Source organism: Esox lucius, chromosome 7, assembly GCF_011004845.1.
Source record: "Esox lucius isolate fEsoLuc1 chromosome 7, fEsoLuc1.pri, whole genome shotgun sequence".
Lineage (NCBI taxonomy): Eukaryota > Metazoa > Chordata > Actinopteri > Esociformes > Esocidae > Esox > Esox lucius.
Genome location: NC_047575.1, coordinates 27,370,711 through 27,393,588, shown reverse-complemented (window position 1 = coordinate 27,393,588; position 22,878 = coordinate 27,370,711). Strand labels below are relative to the sequence as shown.

The following is a 22,878-nucleotide window of genomic DNA, read 5'->3' as shown; positions in this document are numbered from 1 at the left end:
ACATTATAAAAAAATATTATAATGATGAAAAATCTTTTAAAAATTCCAATTAAATTATCCCATAGTGGCTAGTATAAAAAACAGAGCATGTGTTGTGTGGGTGGTTAGTAATGAAATAAAAAATGAAATAAATGGTATTTAGTCTTGTTAGCACAATAAGTTTACATTTTGGCCCTTGTCTACGCTCACTCAACTTTGCCTATTAAACTGTATTCCCCAGGTTTAGTCATGTTTTATGAAGCTAAACGGATTACTACTGACACATGAAAATAATAATAATAATAATAATAATGAAAACATGTCCATTTAATTGTGTTGATGTAACAGCACAGCAAATAAAATGCCTCCAATCCAAGTTTTTGTGTGGAGTGGATAGGGAGGTCAAGGGAGTGAAAAGCAGGTTGGAAATGTTTTGGAGTGGTGGCTATTTGTCCACTTCCAATTTACTCTGGTAGCATAATTTACTGTACGTAGAAGCATGTATACTTTGCTCATTATTTCTTTAAATTAGGCATATTATTTAGTATTTAATTAGCCTACTCAACCGCAACCAATGAGCACATTCTAGGATTCCGGGATTTCCTTTATTATTGAATTTTAATTTTTATTGTGAAATTGTGAAAATACAAAACTGAAATATTATATTAAACAAGTCTCCATCTGGGTTAAATTGAGTTGATTTACATGATTTCTGGAAAAATGTATCAGTTCCTGTTGGTTCTCTTTGTTGGATTTTGAATTGCAAAGCACTCACTCAAGCATGAGAACAAGATATCTTTCTGAAGAACTAAAGAACAAAGTAGGGGTTAGACAAAGACCACTGGATCAGCGTGAAAAGCTTTCAAAGACCTTGAGTATTCCTTGCAGCATGGTCAACTATCAACTATTAAGAAGTGGAAGGTGTAGGGCACCATCGAGCCCTTGCCTTGATCAGGCTATCCCTTCACAATTGATGACTGAGCAAGTAGAAGACTGATCAGAAAGGCTACATGTAACAAGAGGCTAATGGCAACTTTTAAAGAGCTACAGGCTTCGGTGACCACAACTGTTCTGAGGGCGCATTTGACGATAATTTCCCAAGCATTCAACATATCTGGTCTGTATGGTAGGTTGGCAAGATGTAAGACGTTACTCAAGAAAGCCCACCCTGAATCCCTTTTCAATTATGTAGGTCTGAAAAATTTTAGGTTCAACTTTTTCCCTTAAATGTAAACATTTAACATGGCACATGGCACACAAGAACACTATCCTTACTGTAAAGCACTGCGTTGGCAGCATCATGATACGGGGGGATTTCTCATGAAAAAAAGTGTCAGGATAGAAAGAAAAATGAATCAAACAATATACAGAAATGTCCTTGAGACACGCTGACCTCTGAATTAAAGCTGGCACTGTAATGGAAATTCACCTTTCTGCATGTCAACGACTCGACACATAGCCAAAGCTACGCTGGAGTGGCTATGAAATAAAATTTAAATGTGCTTAAAGGGACTAATCAGAGCCCTGTCCTAAATCTAATGAAGAATGTGTGACATGATTTTAAGATAATATAGAGTGGAGCAGAGGTTTTTTCCCTGTGAGTGCAGAGTGAGATTTGTTCTCTGCGAAGCTGAACATGACAGGTTGAGCTTTTCAATTTTAAGTGGACAGTCTGATACAAAATGACTTCTTACTGTGTCTTTGAGAAATGTTCATGCATTAAACTTCAAAAAAGCAGGACACTTGATTCACGTAGCTTTGGAAAACTGATCTCTTGTCTAAGGTTAATTAGGATATAGTGTGTGACTGAGTCTATGAGTCTGTTTGCTTTAAATACATTTTCTCCATCATTTCATTGTTATGGATACCATAGCTTCCAAGACCATGAGATTAATTTATGAAGACCTTTGAAAAGGTAATGCTTCAGAAGTATAAGAAACGGATGTAGGGACCTGGCTGAGTAGGAGCTAACTGATAGTTTGAAGGTTAGGAGGGGCAGTTCTCCTTGCTACTGGGGGGCAAGCACAATGGTCTTGTAAAAGTGTATCCTAGCCTTGTTTGGAACCCAGTGGTGGGTATAGAGGAGCAGTTTGACTTCATGGGAAGGTTTGACAGCAAGTAGAATGAGGGGTTAGATTGCTGTTCCCTTGCTCCTCCCCACCAATGAAATGACTGCCATTAAATTGAATATTGTCCACTGCAGTTAGTCAGAATCTGCATCTGGTTCAGAATCTGCATCTGGACCCCCCCCCCCACCCCCGCCTCTCACCAGGCTAATATGTGGAAACATGAGGACCCTTCTCCCAATCATTAATTTTGTACTCCTCCCTGTTATCCAAAGATGCATCATCTTTCATAACTGCATGGAATAACTTTTGGTATTGGTTTAGTCATTCCGGTCCATCCTTCTTTGTTTGCTATCTAATTTGCAAACCCTGCAGGTGTGTTTAAAAAAAAAAAAGATGAATCCCACAACATAAGGCATTATGAATAGAACATCTGTCCAACGTGCAAATGTGTTTCCTGATATAAAGGCATTTGACTGTTAATGAGAAATACGGCCCACAGGCATCTGGTGATTTGAATGTAGAACCTACCTTCAAGTCGGTTGGAACCAACAGCCTGAGGTAGACTGAGGTGGTCTCCATTTCAAAAGGTGGATTGACTTTGAAAAGCACAAGCGAACTACAACACAAAAAAAATTCAAAAGAGAATCAGGCAACAACAAGACCTCTCTGAGAACCACGCCCTGCGAACAATTAAGTTATTTGCAGACAATTTAGTCGTGAACGTAATTAGGTTTAAAAGTGTCTTTGTTTTAATTGTTATCAGTGCTGTGGTTTTGCCTGCTATTGTTCCAGAATAGTAGCTCATACTCCACAAACTTTTCTGTCAAACGTTTTCGTCATGGCCAACCAACCAAACTTTACTTCTTTGAAAGATAAAATGTTTCACCATTGTCAGTCTGCTGTCTATCATGGTTGAGCACATAATTGAAAAGGAGTAAATAAAAACAGCCACTGCAACAATAATGGCACACGCCCACTCCATCCTGTTACTGAGCTCCTCAAGGAAGTTTGGTAAAAAAATAAAAACGGGTTGCTTCTTTCAACAAAATAGTTGAAAGTCAAAAAATCCAACAGCAATGGGGAGAAAACAACAGATAGGGGAGCTAACAACATGGGAAATAGCAGTGATTCAAGACAGCAAACGAGATATATTCCAGACTTTGAAGCATATGTCATGTGGTTGCTTTTTTGGCCAGCCCCAGTTTTCTGCCATTTCTCGGCTAATGAGTCATTGTTGTGTCTACAACAAGTGATACTCACCTGTAAGGTGGTTGCTAACTGCACATACTTGGTACAAGTTAACTACAGAGTGGAATGGGGCATAAATGTTGCATTGCTGTGCCATGACAATTTATTATTTAAGGGATGTGTAATAATAATAGTTATTGCTTTGAGTCTAAAATGGCTATTTAATTTCAATAATTTGAATTATTGTCTGAAAGGGTTGTTATATTGTAACTACAAACTAATTAAACATCACTTCTTGGTAAATAGAATGTAAAAACATTCTGATAAGTGGAATGGGATTCCAAAGGTATTGCTAAATATTGTGATGCTGTAAGTACAGAGTAATCTGTACCACAAAGGATCCTGACCATTCATTCCCCAGGGCCCCTGTTTTAACACGTGAAACATTGTGTTGTTATCAAACATGCAATTGCAGAATTCTTTACATTTTACATCTTGATTCTAAATCACTGATTTATGCTATGTCCCACATCTTTTTGAACAATCATAAATTGTAAAGAAATTTAAAAAATGATGTTTCATAATGGGACGGTTTGCAGCCAAGTGTGAAGCGGTGGGGATGAAAATCAGTATCTCCAAATCCGAGGCCATGGTCCTCAATCTGAAAAGGGTGGCTTGCCCACTTCAGGTTGGTGGAGAGTGCCTGCCTCAAGTGGAGGAGTTTAAGTATCTAGGGGTCTTGTTCACGAGTGAGGGAAGGATGGAATGGGAGATTGACAGATGGATCGGTGCAGCTTCTGCAGTAATGCGGTCAATGTATTGGTCTGTCGTGGTGAAGAAAGAGCTGAGCCACAAGGCGAAGCTCTCGATTTACCAGTCAATCTACGTTCCTACTCTCACCTATGGTCATGAGCTTTGGGTCATGACCGAAAGGACAAGATCCCGGATACAGGCGGCCGAAATTAACTTTCTCCGCAGGGTGGCCGGGCGATCCCTTAGAGATAGGGTGAGAAGCTTGGTCACCCGGGAGGAGCTCAGAGGAGAGCCGCTGCTCCTCTACATCGAGAGGGGTCAGCTGAGGTGGCTTGGGCATCTTTTTCGGATGGAGAGGAGACCCCGGGGAAGACCTAGGACACGCTGGAGGGACTATGTCTCCCGGCTGGCCTGGGAACGCCCCGGTGTCCCCCCGGAAGAGCTGGAGGAAGTGTCTAGGGAGAGGGAAGTCTGGGCATCTCTGCTTAGACTGCTGCCCCCGCGACCCGGCCCCAGATAAGCGGAAGATGATGATGATGATGATGAAGGTTTCATAATGTATTGTTTATAACACATGTTTTTATTGTGTTCATTGCATAGTAATTAGGGCAGCAATTTAATTAATGTTTCATTCCACTTTCAAATCTCAACAAACAATTGGATGCTTTCGATTAATAATAATAATTATCTATTGCATTTGTAAAGCGCTTTTCATTAAAGAGGAATAATCTCAAAGTGCATGAAAAAGGAAAATAATATTATATAAATAAAACAACTATCAGATAAAAATGAAATTAAATATATACAGTATACAGAACATATATATATGTATATATATATATATATATATATATGAGACCACTGCACAGTTTTCTTTCCTTTCCAAAAAATAATCGAAAAGGAATGTTTTGAGTGAGGAACAGAAGGGTTCAAATTAAGAGACCACTGCAAATTGAATGCTTCTGTTCCTCACTGAAAACTTTTCTTTTCAACTTTTTGGAAAGAAGTGGTCTCTTACTTTTTTCCGGAGCTGTATATATAAATATTAGAATATACATTAAACTTAAATGATAATACAGTAAACTAAAATTATAATACACATTATTATATAATAATGTACAGTATAATTTAATTAAAGGGAAGGGTAGTCCAACTGCTTAAGTCTTAATGCCTGCTTTAAAAGCCATGACTGTCTGTGCAGCCCTGAGGCTGTCAGGAAGGAGTTCCAGAGGTGCGGTCCAATGTAAGAAAAGGAACGGTCTCCCATTCTTTGGAGCCATGTTCTTGGTTCATTGAGCAGATTGGTGTTTCTGGACCGTAGAGGGCATTGAGGTTCATAGGGGGAGAACAGGTGAGATAAGTACACAGGTCTCAAGCCATTGCTTAAAAGGATAATTTTAAAGTCAATTCTTTGAGGGATAGGAAGCCAATGACGGTCAGCAAGGAGAGGTGTGATGTGGGCAGTCCTTGCAGCACTGTTTTGGATGAGCTGTATTTTATGAATTGAATTTGCTGGCATGCCCCTAGAGCTGCATTCCCATCATCAATTCTGGAGAAAACAAATTAATGGATAGGTTTTTCTGCATCTGAGAAGCTGAAAGAAGGTCTTAGGCGGGAAATGTCCTTGAGGTGAAAAAAATATTTTTTCCAGACTAATGTCTAATGTGGGCCTTAAACGAGAGGGTAGGGTCAAATTTCACACCCAGACTGGTGATGACTGAGGAGAGGAGAATGGTGTGGCCGTCAAAGGCAGGGCAGATGCTGTAGGAGTTGGTGGTTTGCTGTGGGGTGCCTATAAGTATTGCCTCTGTCTTGTTGCCATTGAGTTGGAGGAAGTTGTTCTGCATCCAGTGTTTCACCTCATCCAGTTGGAAAGGGTTGTAATGGCAGATGTTGTGTCAAGTTTGGTTTTAATATGCACCTGTGTGTCATCAGTGTTGCAGGGGAATCGAACGTTGTGATGTCTGAAGATCTGGCCAAGTGGGAGCATGTATAGCAGGAAGAGAATAGGTCCTAGCACCGACCCTTGTGGGACACCACAGGTTAATGTGAACTCCTCTGATCCTGCCTCACCGAGAGAAACATACTGCTTGTGGTTAGAGTGGTAAGAGGTGAACCCGTTTAAGGCAGTCACAGAGATGGCAGTGTGCTCTCTTAGGCGTTGGAGTAGAATGGTGTGATCTGTTGTATCAATAGCAGCGCTGAGATCCAGAAGAATCAAAATGGAGGGGGATCCTGTATCTGCAGCCATGAGCAGATCATTAACGTCCTTCATCAATGTAGTCTCAGAACTAGGCATTGGCATGACTGGAAAACATCATAAAGCTGGTTTACACTGAGATGTGAGTGAAGTTGAGTTGGCACACTCTTCTCTAAGACTATAGATAATAATGGGAGTTTGGAATTAGGTCTGTAGTTTGAAAGGATGTCTGGGTCAAGGGATGGTTTCTTGAGCAAGGGGAAGATGGCTGCCCTTGAAAAGTGAAGGTGCCTCCCAGTGTGCAGGGACTTGTTGAACAAACAAGTAACAAAATCAATGAAGAGTGGCTGAGCATTTTTGAAGTAGTGATGTTGAAATAGGGTCAAGAGGGCCGCTGGAGTTCCAGAACAGTTGCAGGTGTCACTAGAGCAAAGTCACTTAGAAAAGAAACAGATCTGGGTGGTTGGTAAGGAGCCTGAGGGGACTAGGGATACAGGATAGAATGTTCTCTCTAATGTTTTTCAGTTTATTCTTGAAGAATTTAGAAAATGTATTGCACTGTTTGGTGGTTGCAGGAGGAGGCGACTGATGGTGTTTAATAATTTCCTGGGATTTTCTTTGCCATTCTCAATCAAAGATGAGTAGAAAAAAGAGTGGGCAGCTTTTCTGGTGGTCATTATAGGCCAGTAGGTGGACAGTTAAGCGAGTGTTTCTCCCCCGACATTCTATCTTGTGGCCGTATGCCTTCATGCGGTGAACCATGGGGAAGACTGTTGGAATGATACTTGACTGGATTTTACAGGGGCAAGAATGTTTAAGGTGTTCCTCAGTGTGCTGTTATACAGGTCAGCCATCTCATCAGCAATGGACTTGTGACAGTCAGATAGTAGGGCAGGCTGTACTGACTCCTGGAAGACAGACTTGTCAAGGGACTTGATGTTTCTGAATTTAACAGACTGCTTAGGGCGTAGCTGAAGTGCAGGAGTAATTATGGTCAATGTCACAACCCTATTTGTTAAATGTTTACAGTTGAAAGAAAAAACATATTAGATACAGCTAATTAAAATAGCAGACCAATCAGCTTAGGCTGCCATAAAGGTACCATGGCAACCGGAATGTGATTAAGCAGCCACAATTATAGTTTACATTTGCAGTACATATTTTGACCTACATTCATCCATGCTTTTAAAGGGCTTGTGTGACGCATTTGGCAGTTAGATGTAACATTAGACAAGATAGATCTGCTGCAGAGTTCTCTATCACCTCATATGATGTTGTTGTGGCAGCTGAACTGAACTGGCCCCAGCTGATAGCCTAGTGGAATACCTCACATGTCTTCTATTCCCCCAGGCTGTGGTGATATTCTGGGAAGGAAGGTCCAGCTTGAAGAGAAGTCCAAGTGCCCCTATAGCATATCCTTCCTAAAACCATGGCATCTAGGGATTCTCTATCTTATCCTGGACTCTACTTCTATCAACCTGCTTGCAGCTCAATCCCACAGCATACCTGACATCCTCATGATGGTCAAGGGAAATGTAATGGATGCAACTGAACTCAGACTGAAATATATTTATTGATGTCCAATATTATTTTCACCCTTGATATAGATGAGCAAAAACGTCTACACCTGGTTTTAGATATGGAGCAATATTGTATGCTCACAAAATGAGGGGAAATTACATTATATGACTGTATAATACAATTGCCATAACATCTAAATTCAGTGGTTTGAAAGCACAGTGTGTGTGATGCATAAACTCCATTAGCCGAGAAGAACAGCTTTGCAATAGTTTGCATTTATGCTCTCAGCAACCTGTTCATGCAGAGGAGCTTAAGGACCAAGTAAATAGAAAAAAAGTTAATAATATCTATTTTCAAAGAATCAGAGAGCTAAAGTAATAAGAACAACATTAAGAAATCACCACAATATCTACAAGATCCAGGCTGTCTGAGTCTGGGTCTATGACTCAAAGGATTTTACAGATATGACAGACCCTGTGTAACCCTTCAAGGCATAATAAATCCACCATCTCCTGAGACTGAAATGCAGTTGACTATACTAGCATTGCTCAGAGAATAATATATGTGCTATGTATTGTTTTGTTTAATAGCCATTATTCTCCCCTTCCAACTTTAGTGATTTACAATTTGCGGTTTTGGCTGTGGTTCTGTTAAAACAAGTCTACTGCCGGTTCAAGACTTCCAATTCTAGATGTCCTATGAGGCACATCGCACCAAGGCATTCTGCCTTGTATCCATGATTGAGTTTGCAGGCATCCAACGACAAGATAAGGTAGCCCTGTCGGACATCCACCCCAGGCAGCACTGAATCCGTTTTTCCCACCATTGATATCCCAGCACCAGGATTTGAATGCCTCGCCACAACGACTGTTTTTTTTTTTTTTAAACATTAATGTCTAATAAAAGACAATCAGGGTTCAAGGTTATTGACACCTCTGTTCAAATATTCCTAAACCCTTTTCTTAAAATAATATATTATTTAGTAAATTGGAGATCAAATTGGAAGAAATCTGACTGTATAGAACATGTCCATCTTTAAACCGCTACGATTAAACATGGAGGTGCATCTTTATTGTATGGCTATAGTGTGTCCACTGGTCCTAGGCCATTGTAAATGCCTTTTTTTTTAACATCAAGTAGCAGGAATGTTAAATTTGCTAAAAACACGTCTGCCTCTGCCGGGAAACACAGCTGCCTCTGCCGGGACACTTGCTGGAAGTGGAAAGTCCAGCAAGTTCATATTAAATTCCCCAAAGAAAGTATCTGGTCTTGAACCCCATTGAAAACCTGTGGTTTGAATTAAATAGGGCGTTCCATAAGAATGCACAAAGGATATCAAGGATTTGTTTACACTATTTCAATACAGTAGGAATGGTCCATGATTCCTCCTAATGTCTCCAAGCTCCTTTCCCTAACATTTTTGTAAGCGGAGCCGGACAATGTAAGCAGAGCCGGCCAAGGAGAACGAATGTTTCTTACTGAGTGAGTGTATGACTGACTACCCACTGTTAAATCGCGTAGAGGGGTTTGTTAGAGGGGTTCGATCCCCACCATGGACAAATCAAATTAGGCATTAGGATTTATTCAGGATAGAATGAAACTTTGCTGGCTGCAAGCTTCAGTAGCTACATTTTAGTAACCCAAATGTAAAACTGTTTATGGTTATATTGCAATGGTCGAACTACACCAACAATGAACACATTGCTCTCGATTTTGATTTAAATACCGTAGTTCACATAGCATAGTGGTTAGCTATTCAATTGTCATTGTTTTCTAAAGAAACGAACCAGCCATGGAGTGTTTGGAGTCATTGTTTTTATTGTAGGTACTATATAGCTATTAGCTCGCCATGTACAGTAATCTCTTTCTAATTGAATGCGTAGATTGTAGTGTAGCGACCCTGTTATACCTGTTGTTGGTTTGGATTTCAGCTAATGTAGGGAACTAGTTTCGAGAACCGTGGAGTTTTGACAAATTGTTGTGCCAGAATTAAGACTCTTCAATGAAAGTAAAGACCCTTCAACGGGAATCTACCATCTTCCGTGTGTCAATATCATTACCGAAGAAACACGAACGGACTCATAAGTGTCTTGCTGTGATTTGTTGTCTGCTCGCTGCCTTGGTTAGGCAATTCAGGTTTGCAAACCAAGCGTGGCTTCAAACCAAACACCATATCAGTCAGTTGCAAATAACAGGCATTCCCATCCATACAATTTGCAATGTTCATTCAATACTGTACGCCAGGTGTACTTTGTACTGGAACTGTCTTTTTGGACTCGATAAGTCACTGGTTTCAGTACCCTTTCTGGCCACCGAGCCCATGAGTGTATGTGCCTCCTGACCGTAACCCTGCTCCTTTGACCAGAACACATCAGCCACCCCAGTGACTGGTTGTAGGGGAGGGTTATAATGATGTTGTCCAAGTAGTTGACTGAGGGAGAGAGTAGCTATGACATTGCCTTAATAGACTTTTTATATTTTCCACGCTTGCCGATGTAGAATTCCACTCTTCGCCCATGGAAAAGCTTGAGCTTGCTATCTGTGATCACCTACCAGAGTAGATGAAGCCAGAACAAACATAGCTTGAAAATACATTTTAACAATACTACTAAATACAAAATACTACTTATATATTTGTATCAAAATAACACCAGACAAATACAATGAAACTTTTAATGAACATTAAAAAAGTACTTAACATTTAAGAAAAAGAAAAACTGCATTCCAAAATTAATCATCAATAAATAACAGTAAAAAAAATTCTGTCTTTAATCAATAACTCAACCATCTAAATGAAACAATGGAAGCTTACCTCTACTGTCCAAAATCAGAAAAGGTTTTTCCAAGATCCGTGTCGCTCACCGATTTTCCCGCTGCTATAAGGTATGTATGTAGCCCGGGCATGTCTTCAAACACTAGCCCATGCGGTAGGGCTGCCTGATTCCTTTACGGGTTTTTCTCTGGGCTGGTGAATGCATTTGTAATGGCTTGCAAACCGTTTGATCTCAATCACTTTCATAGAAATATGCATCTTCATATTGAGCTATTTGAAGTAGTCTACAATGTTGTGAATATTGTATAGAGAGAGAATTTTACAACAGATGGTGTTAACATACTGTACCATAACCTACCTGTGTATTGTTTTTAGTGGGGTGGACACTTGAGTTTTGGCCACCTGGTGCCTGTGGTAAAGAATATGTGATTTTGTGATCATTCAGAGATGGACTCTTGTTTGTTCTAACTTTTTTTTAAATGAACAGCCTTCTCCAAATTGTCCTGTTCTCCATGTGTATGTTAATGACTGTGTACATTTTAATGACTGTATGTTAATGATATTTCCTGTTAAGGAAACACGCGAAATATGATCCACATGTGCAGAACCTTCAGGATCTCTATTCCAAAGAAACAATAGCTGTGAAAATGTTGATCCACTCTGTTAATCTTATGAGGAAGCGGTGAACCTCCCCTTTAATCCATCCTATAGATTCAAGTTTTTCATAGTTAGCATCAATAATACTCTGATGAGATTACTTGAATGGAAAACACACTAAGCTACACAAATTGATTTTATAATCTTTATAGGGTTTTTTTTATACTCAGGGATGTACTTAAAACCTTTTTACTGATAAGTCAAACACAATCAATGTGACAAAAGGCAATGTGGAGGCAAGTTCCATTAACTTCAGCAATCTATGAAGCTTTTGAAGAAAATCACAGAGAGGGTTTTTGGATGTAGCGACACAGAAGGGCCCATCAAGGCACACATCTAAAGCACTTTGAGGGTTCTACAGTGAGTGTTTGATGGTTCCTGGCCATCACTATCCATCTCTGGCATGCTGCAGGGACTGCCGAGTCTGCTTTTGCCAGGGGTAATTGGGATGAAGCCTCTCGTATTTGTGCAGAGCCCCACTCCATTGCAGTTATTTTAGCAGTCAACTAAGTGTGATTTATTTATTTTTTTTAAACGCCCAACAATAGGACCCAGACGGAGACTAACAACTTTCCCACTGAAGGCACATTCAACGAGCTTGTCTTAAAACTGTTGTTTGTTTAATTTGTGTCTTTGCTATTTTCTTCCCGAAGCTGTCCTTAATCAGGGAATTCGTTAAAAAGTTTCGTAAATTGCTAATGTAGCAATTAGCAAGCGAACCGAGGCTCCAATTAATCTCAATAGGAAATATCAGTCATTACAGAGGAGAGTAATTAGCAAGCTCCTTTCCGCTATGTTTGTTTGCTTTGTTTTCTTCTTTTATCTCCAACTAAAGAGTAAATCTTTAATTAACCGGTTTAAGCAAGTGCCGTGTGAAAATGTCTTACTGGGGATCAAACTCCAACCGGGGCAGAATGTCTGTACAGTTGTTTACGTGCTGCTGCTTGCACTCACACATATCTGAAGTAGACCAATGTATGCATCTCCTCATGATTAGGGGTGCAGTCGCATACACACACACACACACACACGCACACTGACGCAAACACATTTAGCATTTTCATTTTTGTCATCTAGGAGCCCTTATCCGAAGCGACAATTTGTGCAATCTTAAGTCAGCTACATGGGACAAGCACACTACCCAGAAATAGTAACTCGATGAAGTAGCAATCAGGAAAGTCATTGTTCGAAGAAAATAAAGGACAAGCATTAGGCAATGAAAGGCAAAATTACTCTTTTAGTGAAGTCAGTGTGGTTATACAGCAAAACATTTACCATTAACATTTACCACACGCAGATAAGAAAATACTTTTGCAATGCCAACAAGGTATCACAAATTCAGTACAAAATAAGATGTATAATAGTCAAAGGGTTAAGGCTTCAAACAAGGTTATCACATTTTTTTGCATAGGGGACACATTTTTTACAGAGCCTCACTTAAAATGGTTAACATTTGATTATGGTCTTGTCTCATGGCAACAACTCGCAAGTCGGTTTATTAGAGTCTACGATGGAGGCCTGTCTTTCCGATGCACATCTCGCCAAGCTGTTCTGAATCTTTTCAGACTGCTCACTCAACCAGGAATTTGTATTCGCCAAAACATGGGCTGGGACGAAATTCCCATTCTTTTTTTCCTCCCTTGATTTCAATCTAAAAGAGAAAGCAGTTACTACAGGCTAATGTTATAACTCTTATGTCCATATTAGGACAGCCACAGTTTTGTCTGGACTTGGTTTGTACATTGACTCTCTGTTCTCTCCCATATAGACCTGCCCCTGGTCAACCTATCTGTGGAGCCCCAGCACATATTGGAGGGTAACCTGGTGAAGTTCCACTGCTCTGCCAAGGCTAACCCACCTGTCATCCACTACAGGTGGGATCATGCTCCACATGTGCACCTGACTACACCCCCCCCCCCCCCCCCCCCACACACACACACACACACGGTGGGTTTATATCACCCCCAAGTCCATCTACAGTCTTGTTTTGTAACACTTTATTTTGAGTCCCAATGGTGTTTTTACTGACTATCAGTAATATTTTAACTATCTACTGACCCTGGTCCTTAACCTAACCATAGCAAGCAGTTTCTTATGAACACATCGTTTTGTTTCTTGATAATATTATGATTTATAGAACATCTACAGATCGAAATTGTGACTCTCAAACCTTTTTAAATCTTAGGGAATCATTTGAGACCCAGCTCTCTATAGTCTCTTTGTCCACGATCCACTGGGTTACTGTGTGACATAGGAAGGATCCCTTTATGTTTCACATTGTCATAGATTGTCCAGATTAGGGTGTTTTGTCAGTGTTTGCAAGTGTGTCAGTTATACCCAGAGCCTCCCGAAAACCAAAATGCTCTACAAACAGCTGGCATCTCATTGATTATAGATGGGAGGGGGTCCCTGGTACCACAGGCATCTGCCTGTGCCAGGGCAGGGGCAGACACTGAGTGCCTTATGATTGCAAAGAGTGTGCAGAGAGCAAACCACATCCCTCAAGGAGGTCCTGCCATGTGTACATGCCTCCTGGAGGGGAGGTCTGGGTGCTGTTGTGGAATTGCTTTGTGGTAGTTTAACCCAATAAAATCCAGGGTGTCCTAAAAATATACATTTTCCAATGGTAACATTATCTCAGTTTAACATAAGTAATGTGACATATTGTGAAGTTATGGGCACATTGTGAACTATATTTCCAAAGTAACTTTCCCAAAACTGTGTCCGGAGACACGTTTCAATTTAAGTCAGTGAAGATGAATGAAGGAAGTCAGAAAAAGCAAAACGCTCACTACTGTCGCTCAGGATTTAGAATCCACAAAATTATCATTAGTATACTTTTTTTCATGACTGGTGAAAAGCAGAGAGCGAGATCAAGAGAGAGAAAAAGGGGAGAGCAAAAGAGAGTCAGAGAGAGGAGAAGAAATAGAGAGACACAGAGATAAAGAGAACAAAGAGGGTTCAGTTGTTCCTGGTGGTTAGCCTCTATGACGCGAGGAAATCCAGCTCCTGAAAAAGTGGTTTGCAGTCCCCACAATATTTCTCATAGGTTATGAATGATATCACTGCATGATTGCTGCCATCAGTTTGACCTTTTTAGTTAAGTGGTTCCTGCTCTTGGAAAATTTCAGCTTGGATTCAATCAGAAAGCAAGTTATAGGTATTACTATTAGGCAATTTCCGACTACAACGACATCTGCAACATGTTAATCTCTGCAAAAATTTCCATTTAAATATGCTATTCCTATAATCTGCTTTTGGATCGAATCTGGGCCTTATTGTAACGCTCATTTACTATATACAGTAACTTTGAGCCATCATTATGACATTCAAGCAATCACCAACCTTTGAGCTGAAATTGCAATGGGGAAAAACATATCATTGACAGTCGCAAAAAACAGGTTTTACTGGTACATTACACCTGCATGACACCTCTCTAGTAAATTGCACACTGGTGTTTGTTCAAATGTTACTGTATAAGCCAGTCCTCTCAACTTTAGCACAGAATAAAGAGGAGAGATACATGCCTCTATGTAAAAGTGTGAAATTTGTCTGCATTAGCTGTGGCTTCGCATTTAAACAAACAAAAGTATTTATGCAAAACAACAGTAGCACATCCTTTGATGGGAAATAGCCCTGGTTGGAGTTATTTTGGCATTTCAACAACAATGGTTTGTGGATATCAATACAGGTTGAGGAGGATGTTTGGCTCATTAGTGGAGGTTGTGGGTGTAGTAAATATGTACACATTGTTTTCTAAAGAATGGCTTCGGAGAGCTTTCCTGCAAATAAGTAGGTTGTCAATGTACATTAGCCATTGTTGTGTCCCAAAAAAAAAAGATTATTTCACTTTACATTGTAAGCAAGTCAGTCCACTACCTTGCTCAACTGTGTGAGAGAAGTAGTACACTAAATAATAATAATGATAAATAGACTTGAGTTGCAAGTCCCAGTAACAAATGTATATAAAAAATCTAAAATTGTGCAAAGTTTTGCAAGCACAGTTAATAAGAGTATGTGTGAAATTAGCTAGCACTCTTTGCCTCAGTATAGACTATCTCAATAACAAAAAAAAATGAAAATATATATATTAAGAATGAACTATAGTATGTATGCAAATCATGGTTTACAAGCATGGATTCACTGCTGTGTATTTACGGATCACGGTTTACATGTATGTATCATATGCTGTGTATTTACTGATCGCGGTTTACATATGTGAATACTATGCTGTGTATTTATGAATCATGGCTCAAATTTGTGAGCTGTATACTGTGAATACTGACATTATGGCAGTGTTCTATCTCCACTGAACTGGGACATTTTCAGCTTCCAGGAATTGTATTTAGATCCTTGCAACATGGAAGAGTGCATATCACTGGTGGACATTATAGCATGTAAATATTAGAGAGGCTAACTCAAAGAACACTCACAGAACAAACAATTCAATGCAATATAACCTGAACGAAAAGCTCCTGACTTCTCCAACAGTGAACCCCCATGGAGATATTAAACCATAAAGCGTCTCGGCTGAGGAACAGTTAGGGGAAGCAGAAGAGGGCTGCTAACTGTTTAGCCTCATTATGAAACATGTACAAGATATTTGATAGTAAATTGTCAACATAAATCATGATGATTGCTTGGCTGTACCTACATCTAAGATTTGGACATGCCTAAAAATGAAGAATATGGAATATGGTGCAGTTTAGGACTCTGCTCTTTTCCTTTCTTTAAAGTTCCATGTGCAGGCTGGGACTTAATGACTTCTTAGCCAATTTGTGGCTATTGATCACATACGAGCTGCCCTTTTTCTGTGTGAAATGAGGATCCTATAATAAGGCCTGCGAGCTGATATTATAGGATGCTGTCGATGCTGAGAGGCTTGGCTTGGAATCAAGATGTCTGGGAGAGGAGAGGAGGGATGGAAAGAGGGGGGTATCTCTTATCTCAGACGCTCCAAACCTCCTTTCCTTCCTCCTTTTACTCAGGAGAAGTTTAATCATTTGGATACTTGGAAAGATGTGTTGGACCACAGACCTAATCGTTTTGGAGATTGATATTGAATGTGTTGTCATGGTAATATGTCATGGTGCTTCTGAAATTGCATCCCATGGGATGGGCGTACAGTCCCTTGGCCATAAACAGTACACTATCTAGGGAACAGGCTTCCATTTGAGATGGAGCCAAGGTGGTCTTTCATTCAAGCTCAATTGGTAGAGGAAATGAGATCCCTGCATCTACAAAAAAGAGAAAGAAGCTCTAAAGAGTAGAGAGTCAGTGTTGGGAGAGATACTGAACGATGGAGTGGTGACAGCATGGCGGTACACTTTCAGAGCCAATCCGCCAGACGGTGGCCGCCGTGCAACAATTCATTTTCAACTTCCTTGTTGTTCCTCCTAATCCTAACTCTGTCAGGCACGCAGCAAGCCGAAGAGGAGAGAGACGCACGGAGATGTGGCCTGGCAGCTAACTACGTTAGCAACTGTTTGTTTCTCATGAAGCTGCCTAGTGAGAGACGGCGAGAGGGAGAGAAACGGGAGGAAGAGAGAGTGTGAAAGTGGGGCAGAGACGGGGGAGAGACGGGGGAGAGACGGGGGAGAGACGGGGGAGAGACGGGGGAGAGACGGGGGAGAGACGGGGGAGAGACGGGGGAGAGACGGGGAGAGAGGCAAACCAGTTGATTCTGATGGCAAATGGCAAAGTATGCTTTTTATCCCCACAGGGGGTTAGGGTGTTGCTGTTGCTGTCGCAGGGCACTTCTCTGGTTTGAAGCCCGTTTTTCAACTCTGGTACGCTCATTTGTCACTTAGGTGTCTGATGAGAAAGACTCAATTGTGTGGATTTAGGTTGGTTTTGTCGGCCGTTTGATGTGAACGTGTGGGTGTTGTGAACACAAAATCGCTCTGTCTGCGTGTATGGACATGAACTGATTTGACTGTTGATTTTGGGTGGGCTGTTGTGCGTGCGTGCGTGCGTGTGTGTTTGCTGAACAAGATCATAGACAACACGAATAGCACGTTGAAAACTCAAAAGAGCTAAATGGATTCCTTTGTGCATACAGTTATGTGGGGTTGCATGTACAAAAGCGGTGCTGCTATAGAGTATACAATTGTTACTGAATAATGCAGAAGACTGGGAAAAGAAGCGGCCTCAGACATACAGCACTGTTCTGTTTTAAATCTTAGGCTGAAGAGAGAGCAAAGAGAAAGGATCATTTGAATTGAGAAGGGACGCAGACGAGACGCTGACAGCAGACCACATCATCCTTTTGGAATTCATCTTTGTCATTTTCTTGTTTTTGTAGTGCCATCGCAAGGCAGTGAAATACATTCCGATTCACAGGGGATTTTGTTTACTTGATCCCCTTCAATTCTGTCAGTTCTTACAGTGTCTTTGTGACGAAATGTCTTTTGCAAAATGGGAGTCTGTCATAGGGCATCTGGGGCCTGGCTTTTATGAATTGCATTGCTTCTGTGGCTTTGTTGTAAATGGCACCCTTTCCCATGAACAGTACCCTACATTTTGACATTGGCCCACAGGGAAATCCATAGGGCTGGTCAAAAGTTGTGCACTGCACAGGGAATAGGGGGCCGTTTGGGACGCATTCCGTGTACACCCAATGTGTCAACGATACAGATTGAAGAGAGTCCTAATAACATTATGCATATTCATAATCTTATTTTCTCTATTTTGACGTCTATAACCAGGCCATCTTTTATAACATAGCATTCCACAGAACAAACGGTGCATAGAAAAAATAATAAGATATTCAACGATGTGTGTTCTGGTTATTCATCACTCTTTTCACTCAGAATCGTAAAGTAGTTTGGTCACGATGTATAGTCTAGCCTACATAATCATTAATTACATTTATTAAAAACTGGATTTTCCCCCTCCTGTCAATGTAAACAATATCTTGTTTGCTCAGGGGCTTGGTCTTGCTATTACTGGCACTGCAGTGAGATATGCTTCTGCAAGGCAAGGTCCTTCGCACAGGCGATTTATTTATACTTCAATGTAATGACTTCGGCATCAAAGCAGCTGAACGACAAAGACAAAATGAGAGCACATATATCATAATGCCCCCTCTCTCCTTAAGCAGATGACGAGCGGCACATGAATGTGCGGAAATGAAGATGAGACCAAAACTGAAACAACAGAAATGCAACTTTTGGTGTTTCCCAGCAGCGCAACATATTTTCACTTTCCCTAGTTTTCACCAGAGCTCTGCAGGTTTCCCTATGACCCGTTCTGAAAAGTGGTGCACAATAAAGGGAACTGGGTGACATTTCGGACGCACAAAGGTCTTTGATGTCCACCTCCAAAGGAACTACCGGGGGCTTTGCCCACATTGGATTCCCTGTTACATGTCCCAACTCTAGTGTCGAGTTGCTACTTGGTACAGATCTAGTATGTGCTGTTAAACATTAGTGGAGCAAAACAACTGACCCAAGATTAGTTTCTGGCAGTAACACCGTTCTCTTGTGATCGTTCTAGGGGGTAGTTTACCTTATGACCAGCAACCGTTTTATATGAATACTTGTTTGAACATTTTAGGCATTTACTGGATGCTTTTCTCCAGAGGGACTTACATTAAGTTCATTCAACAATAATCTGCTAGGTTAGACAAACACACAATTCACAAAACTTGAGCCAGTAAGAGCGGAAATGCAATTCTGACCCGAGCCAAGCATCCTGGAGTAACTTCACCTGTATTGTTGTGACCCATATTCAGGTGGGCCAAAGGGGGCAACATCATTCGAGAGGTGTCAGGTGACACCTATGAAGCCATCGTGGACCATTCGTTCTTTACAGAGCCCGTCTCTTGCGATGTCACCAATGCCCTGGGTAACACCAACATCAGCAGGAATGTGGACGTTTACTGTGAGTAGTAGTCCACAAGAAACATACGCTTGTACAGTCATTTTTTACTTAATTCTCTCTCTAGCTTGTGAGTTGACTATTCAAGTAAAACAGATCCGTTTGTGCTCCTCTGGTTCCAGTTGGGCCCAGAATGGCAGCTGAGCCACAGTCCCTACAAGTGGACCAGGGATCAGATGCCATCTTCAACTGTGCTTGGACTGGAAACCCCTCCCTCACCATTGTGTGGATGAAACGAGGCTCTGGAGTGGTAGGCATTGTAATCACTGTCATTCTTAATCTTAAGCTTGGATTACAATTTGCTTATTGTGCAAGACTCAATCACTCCTGATATAAGAAAAATACTGTACTATACATTGCTCTAAATACTGGAATACTACTATTTATTTATGGTGGTAATAACTGTGTTTTTGTGGGCGTTACTGCAGTATTGTATAGTATTGATTGTAGGGTTTCTGTGGAAATGACTTCATAATATTCACATTAGTACCTTAGTACAAAAAGGGACCCTACACAGGCTCAGTTGCCCGTATTCCTTACAGTGATTCTAAATTCAGTGTATACTCTTAATGTAAGTCAAAAAAATCTTACATTACCACATATACAGTTTCCATGTTCACAAACACTCTCAACGCATATCTGAAATATCCAAGCTTCATATGCAGGCAGAGACACCTCAAAAAACACTATCCCCAACTGACTTCCCTCTTTCTTCCTACATGGGTCAGATGACATGACCACTGACCACTCATGGAATGTTAAATTTGAAGAGCTTGGCATCTAGATCTAATGAGACTCCAGATATAACACCTTTGACAGGTGCCCTTCTCCAAAAATCTATGCAGGATCCTGACAACTTGCCAATTTTGCCGTAAAGCCTTTTTCTTCTGTTCTTAGTTCGCACAATTATAGTGTCCGCTAAATCAGAATGTCTGCTGGATAAGTCTGTCTGCTAAATGTCTAAAATTGAAATGTAAAATGCAAGACAGCTTTTGGTTTACCCATCAACTTTACCCATAGATTTTTTTCTGTCAGTATTCTCAAAACTTGAAATGTCTGCTAGTTTTGTTCTATTCTTTCAGTTTCCCAGTTGCCTTCATCAACTTCACTCAACAAGTCACCTAGAGTTGGTTTCTGACAGATGGAGGGTGGGGGTGGATGGGTTTCCTATATTTGTGTGTCTTCTATCTACAGCACTAACCTAAACATTTTGAAAGTGGCTCTTATGCTTAAAAAGATGATGAACCCCTGACCTGTGCAACATAGCATCTCAGGAGTAACATACATATGTAACTATTTTGGATAGCTTGATTACATTGGTTTCGAGTTCAATTGCATTTCTAACTGCAGTACTGTCATACCTAATTGTAACCCTACTGTAAGTTAACCTTAACTGTTCACCATACATTTTATTCGTAATCAGGTATTTTTCATTTTGAGTCAATTACGTTAAGGACAAACATAAAAGTGACATGTTAAGGAGTAACGTAATAAATAGTCATTAAGGACCAATACTGTTAGGGTATCTTGATAGGGAACAAAATTGCACCAATTTATGTTCATCCTGAACGTAACTGTGGTTTACAAAATAGTTCCAAATGAACGTAGTTCCTGATGTGAAATTGTCCAGCACAATGTGTGTTTAAAAAGCAAGAACAAATTGCATGGAAAAACCTGTTGTGGATGTTTTTGTCTCCTCTTGAACACTTTGTTTCTTTCACTACAATCGTTTTATGTCTGGATTTTACACAGAACCATCTTCTTGATCATGGTACTTTGCCTACTGTTACTGTGTGTCAGTGTCACAACACTGTGGGCATGCTATTTTGATGCTTTAATTCCTGGGATGAATAAAAAGCGAAATGCACCACAGCATCTCATCCAAAAATAAGAATGTTGTTCATCTATAAAACCTTTGAAAAAATATACATAAGGACATTGTTTTATTACTATTTAGTGTCTTCGAATTATTATTCAACCAATTAAACCAATTAATATAAATACATTCTCAAATCCCATACGGAAAATGAATATATTTTTGCAGTGCAAAATGAATGTATGATGAATATATGTTGAATACATTTAACTTTATTCGAAATACATTTCAGGTATCAAAATGTATTTCGCCTTTTTTCCCCAAATGTATATCAAAATGTATACATACATTTAACTTTATTCAAATTACATTTCAGGTATCAAAATGTATTTCACCTTTTATTCTGAAATGAATGTCAAAATGTATAAATACATTTCAATTTTGTCCAAATGTATTTCAAAGCGATTAACGTTCACAGTCCAAAATTACATTCATGTAGGACTTGTTATATTTTATCACTTCACAGTAGACCTGGGCCCAGTTTCTCGATAGCGTAGCACTTACGATGGTTTAAAGATTCACGTAGCCTTAAGTGGGTCTTTGTTACGACAGACCTGTGCCTGTTTCCCAAACCACCATGCTCTTTATAAAGTACATCCTAAGTGCCATGTTACAGACATTTGGAATGGAATTTGGCCGTCTTTGGTGCTTGGAATGGAATTATGCCATGAATATGTTTTCAAATATAGCTTATTGCATTTTGATAGAGACTGCTTACATATCAGAAGCATTTAAGATCGCTGACGATGTATTCAACTACTACTTAGTTAAAAAATATCTTATATGAAAATTTGAAGAAGTAGAGAAATCTATGGTGGTAATTGTTATTTGCAACCAATGGGGGTGGACTTCTGCCAATCAAAATCATATCTCTGGAAATCGGTCACGTGACATTCAGTTATCAATTCCTGCAGTAGTAGCTATATAGAATATAAGTTACATAGCAATCAACACATGAATATACTAAGAATTCCCTATCAACTGGGAATATAAAGCATAGTGAGAAAAATCTATTCGAATTGTTTGGAATACAAATGGAACGAAAGAGAAAACATGCATTCTGGCATGTTCTTCAATGTTCTTGATGAGGTAGAGGCACCAGCACCTATCCAGCAAATAATAGTAGCAGTATGATGCAGGGTTTCAGACTCGTGAACGGTTAATTTTGAACACTTTTTCTTGTTTTATGAACGTTTTTCTTTATCCTCAGTTGACCAATTGCATTCAGGAACATTTACATCCAGTCACAAACTTATTATCTAATTTGTCTAAATAAATGTGTCTAAACCCCTGGAGGTCTCAGGTTTAGGTGGATTTTAGGCCTGGCAAGGAATGTGGGGTCCCTTAGGTGTAACACAGGAATGGGATTTTTGCTGAAATCAATAGTATATTTCAGCAAATAATATGAAATATAGGGAACAAAATTTGCATGACAAGAATGCTTTAGAAATCTATTTAAAATCTATTTATTTTCCATATGGGACTGTCAAGCCCTGATCTCCGATGCTATGGTTGCTTTCCAGGTGAAATGCACCCTTCAATTATTTAACAGCTGAAATATGCAGTCTGTGATATTTGACCACTGGTGGTAAAAGTGTCAAGAGAGTCAAAAAGGGTCCCTGAAAATATATGTCATGGATCTGCCAACTTGTGTCTCATGTCACTTTATTTCAAACTTGGAATTCTATTGCTAACTGAATTATACTAGGGATTGTTCATATGGATTATGCACATATAAACCACATATTACACATCCAGCCCAACATGGGAGGTTAATCTTTTTTTCTTTTGCTAATTGGAAAAGTCCCAGACTGTATCTTTAAGCTGTGTTTTGATATTTTTTCCATAGTTCACATCTAAGATTTCATGCATTTAAAACCAAATCTGGGCCTTTGCTTCAGACCCAAGAGCCCTTCTTAGCAGTGTTGTGTCAATAAAGGGGTATGTTTTGAAATAGTTTAGCCTTGCAACATGGTTTGAC

General features: G+C 40.0%; 1 protein-coding gene across 2 annotated transcripts in view; it reads left to right on the top strand.

Moving 5' to 3' along the window:
- Positions 1-22,878, top strand: part of kirrel3a (kirre like nephrin family adhesion molecule 3a) — a 206,976-nt gene that overhangs the window by 166,914 nt on the left and 17,184 nt on the right. Inside the window, exons 6-8 of one of the 2 annotated variants that reach the window (XM_010870739.4) lie at positions 12,909-13,014; positions 18,876-19,024; positions 19,144-19,271. In XM_010870739.4, the coding sequence (XP_010869041.1) occupies positions 12,909-13,014; positions 18,876-19,024; positions 19,144-19,271 (383 nt within the window). Of the gene's footprint in view, positions 1-12,908; positions 13,015-18,875; positions 19,025-19,143; positions 19,281-22,878 lie in introns of both variants that reach the window. The other variant, XM_020047869.3, reaches the window with a different exon arrangement.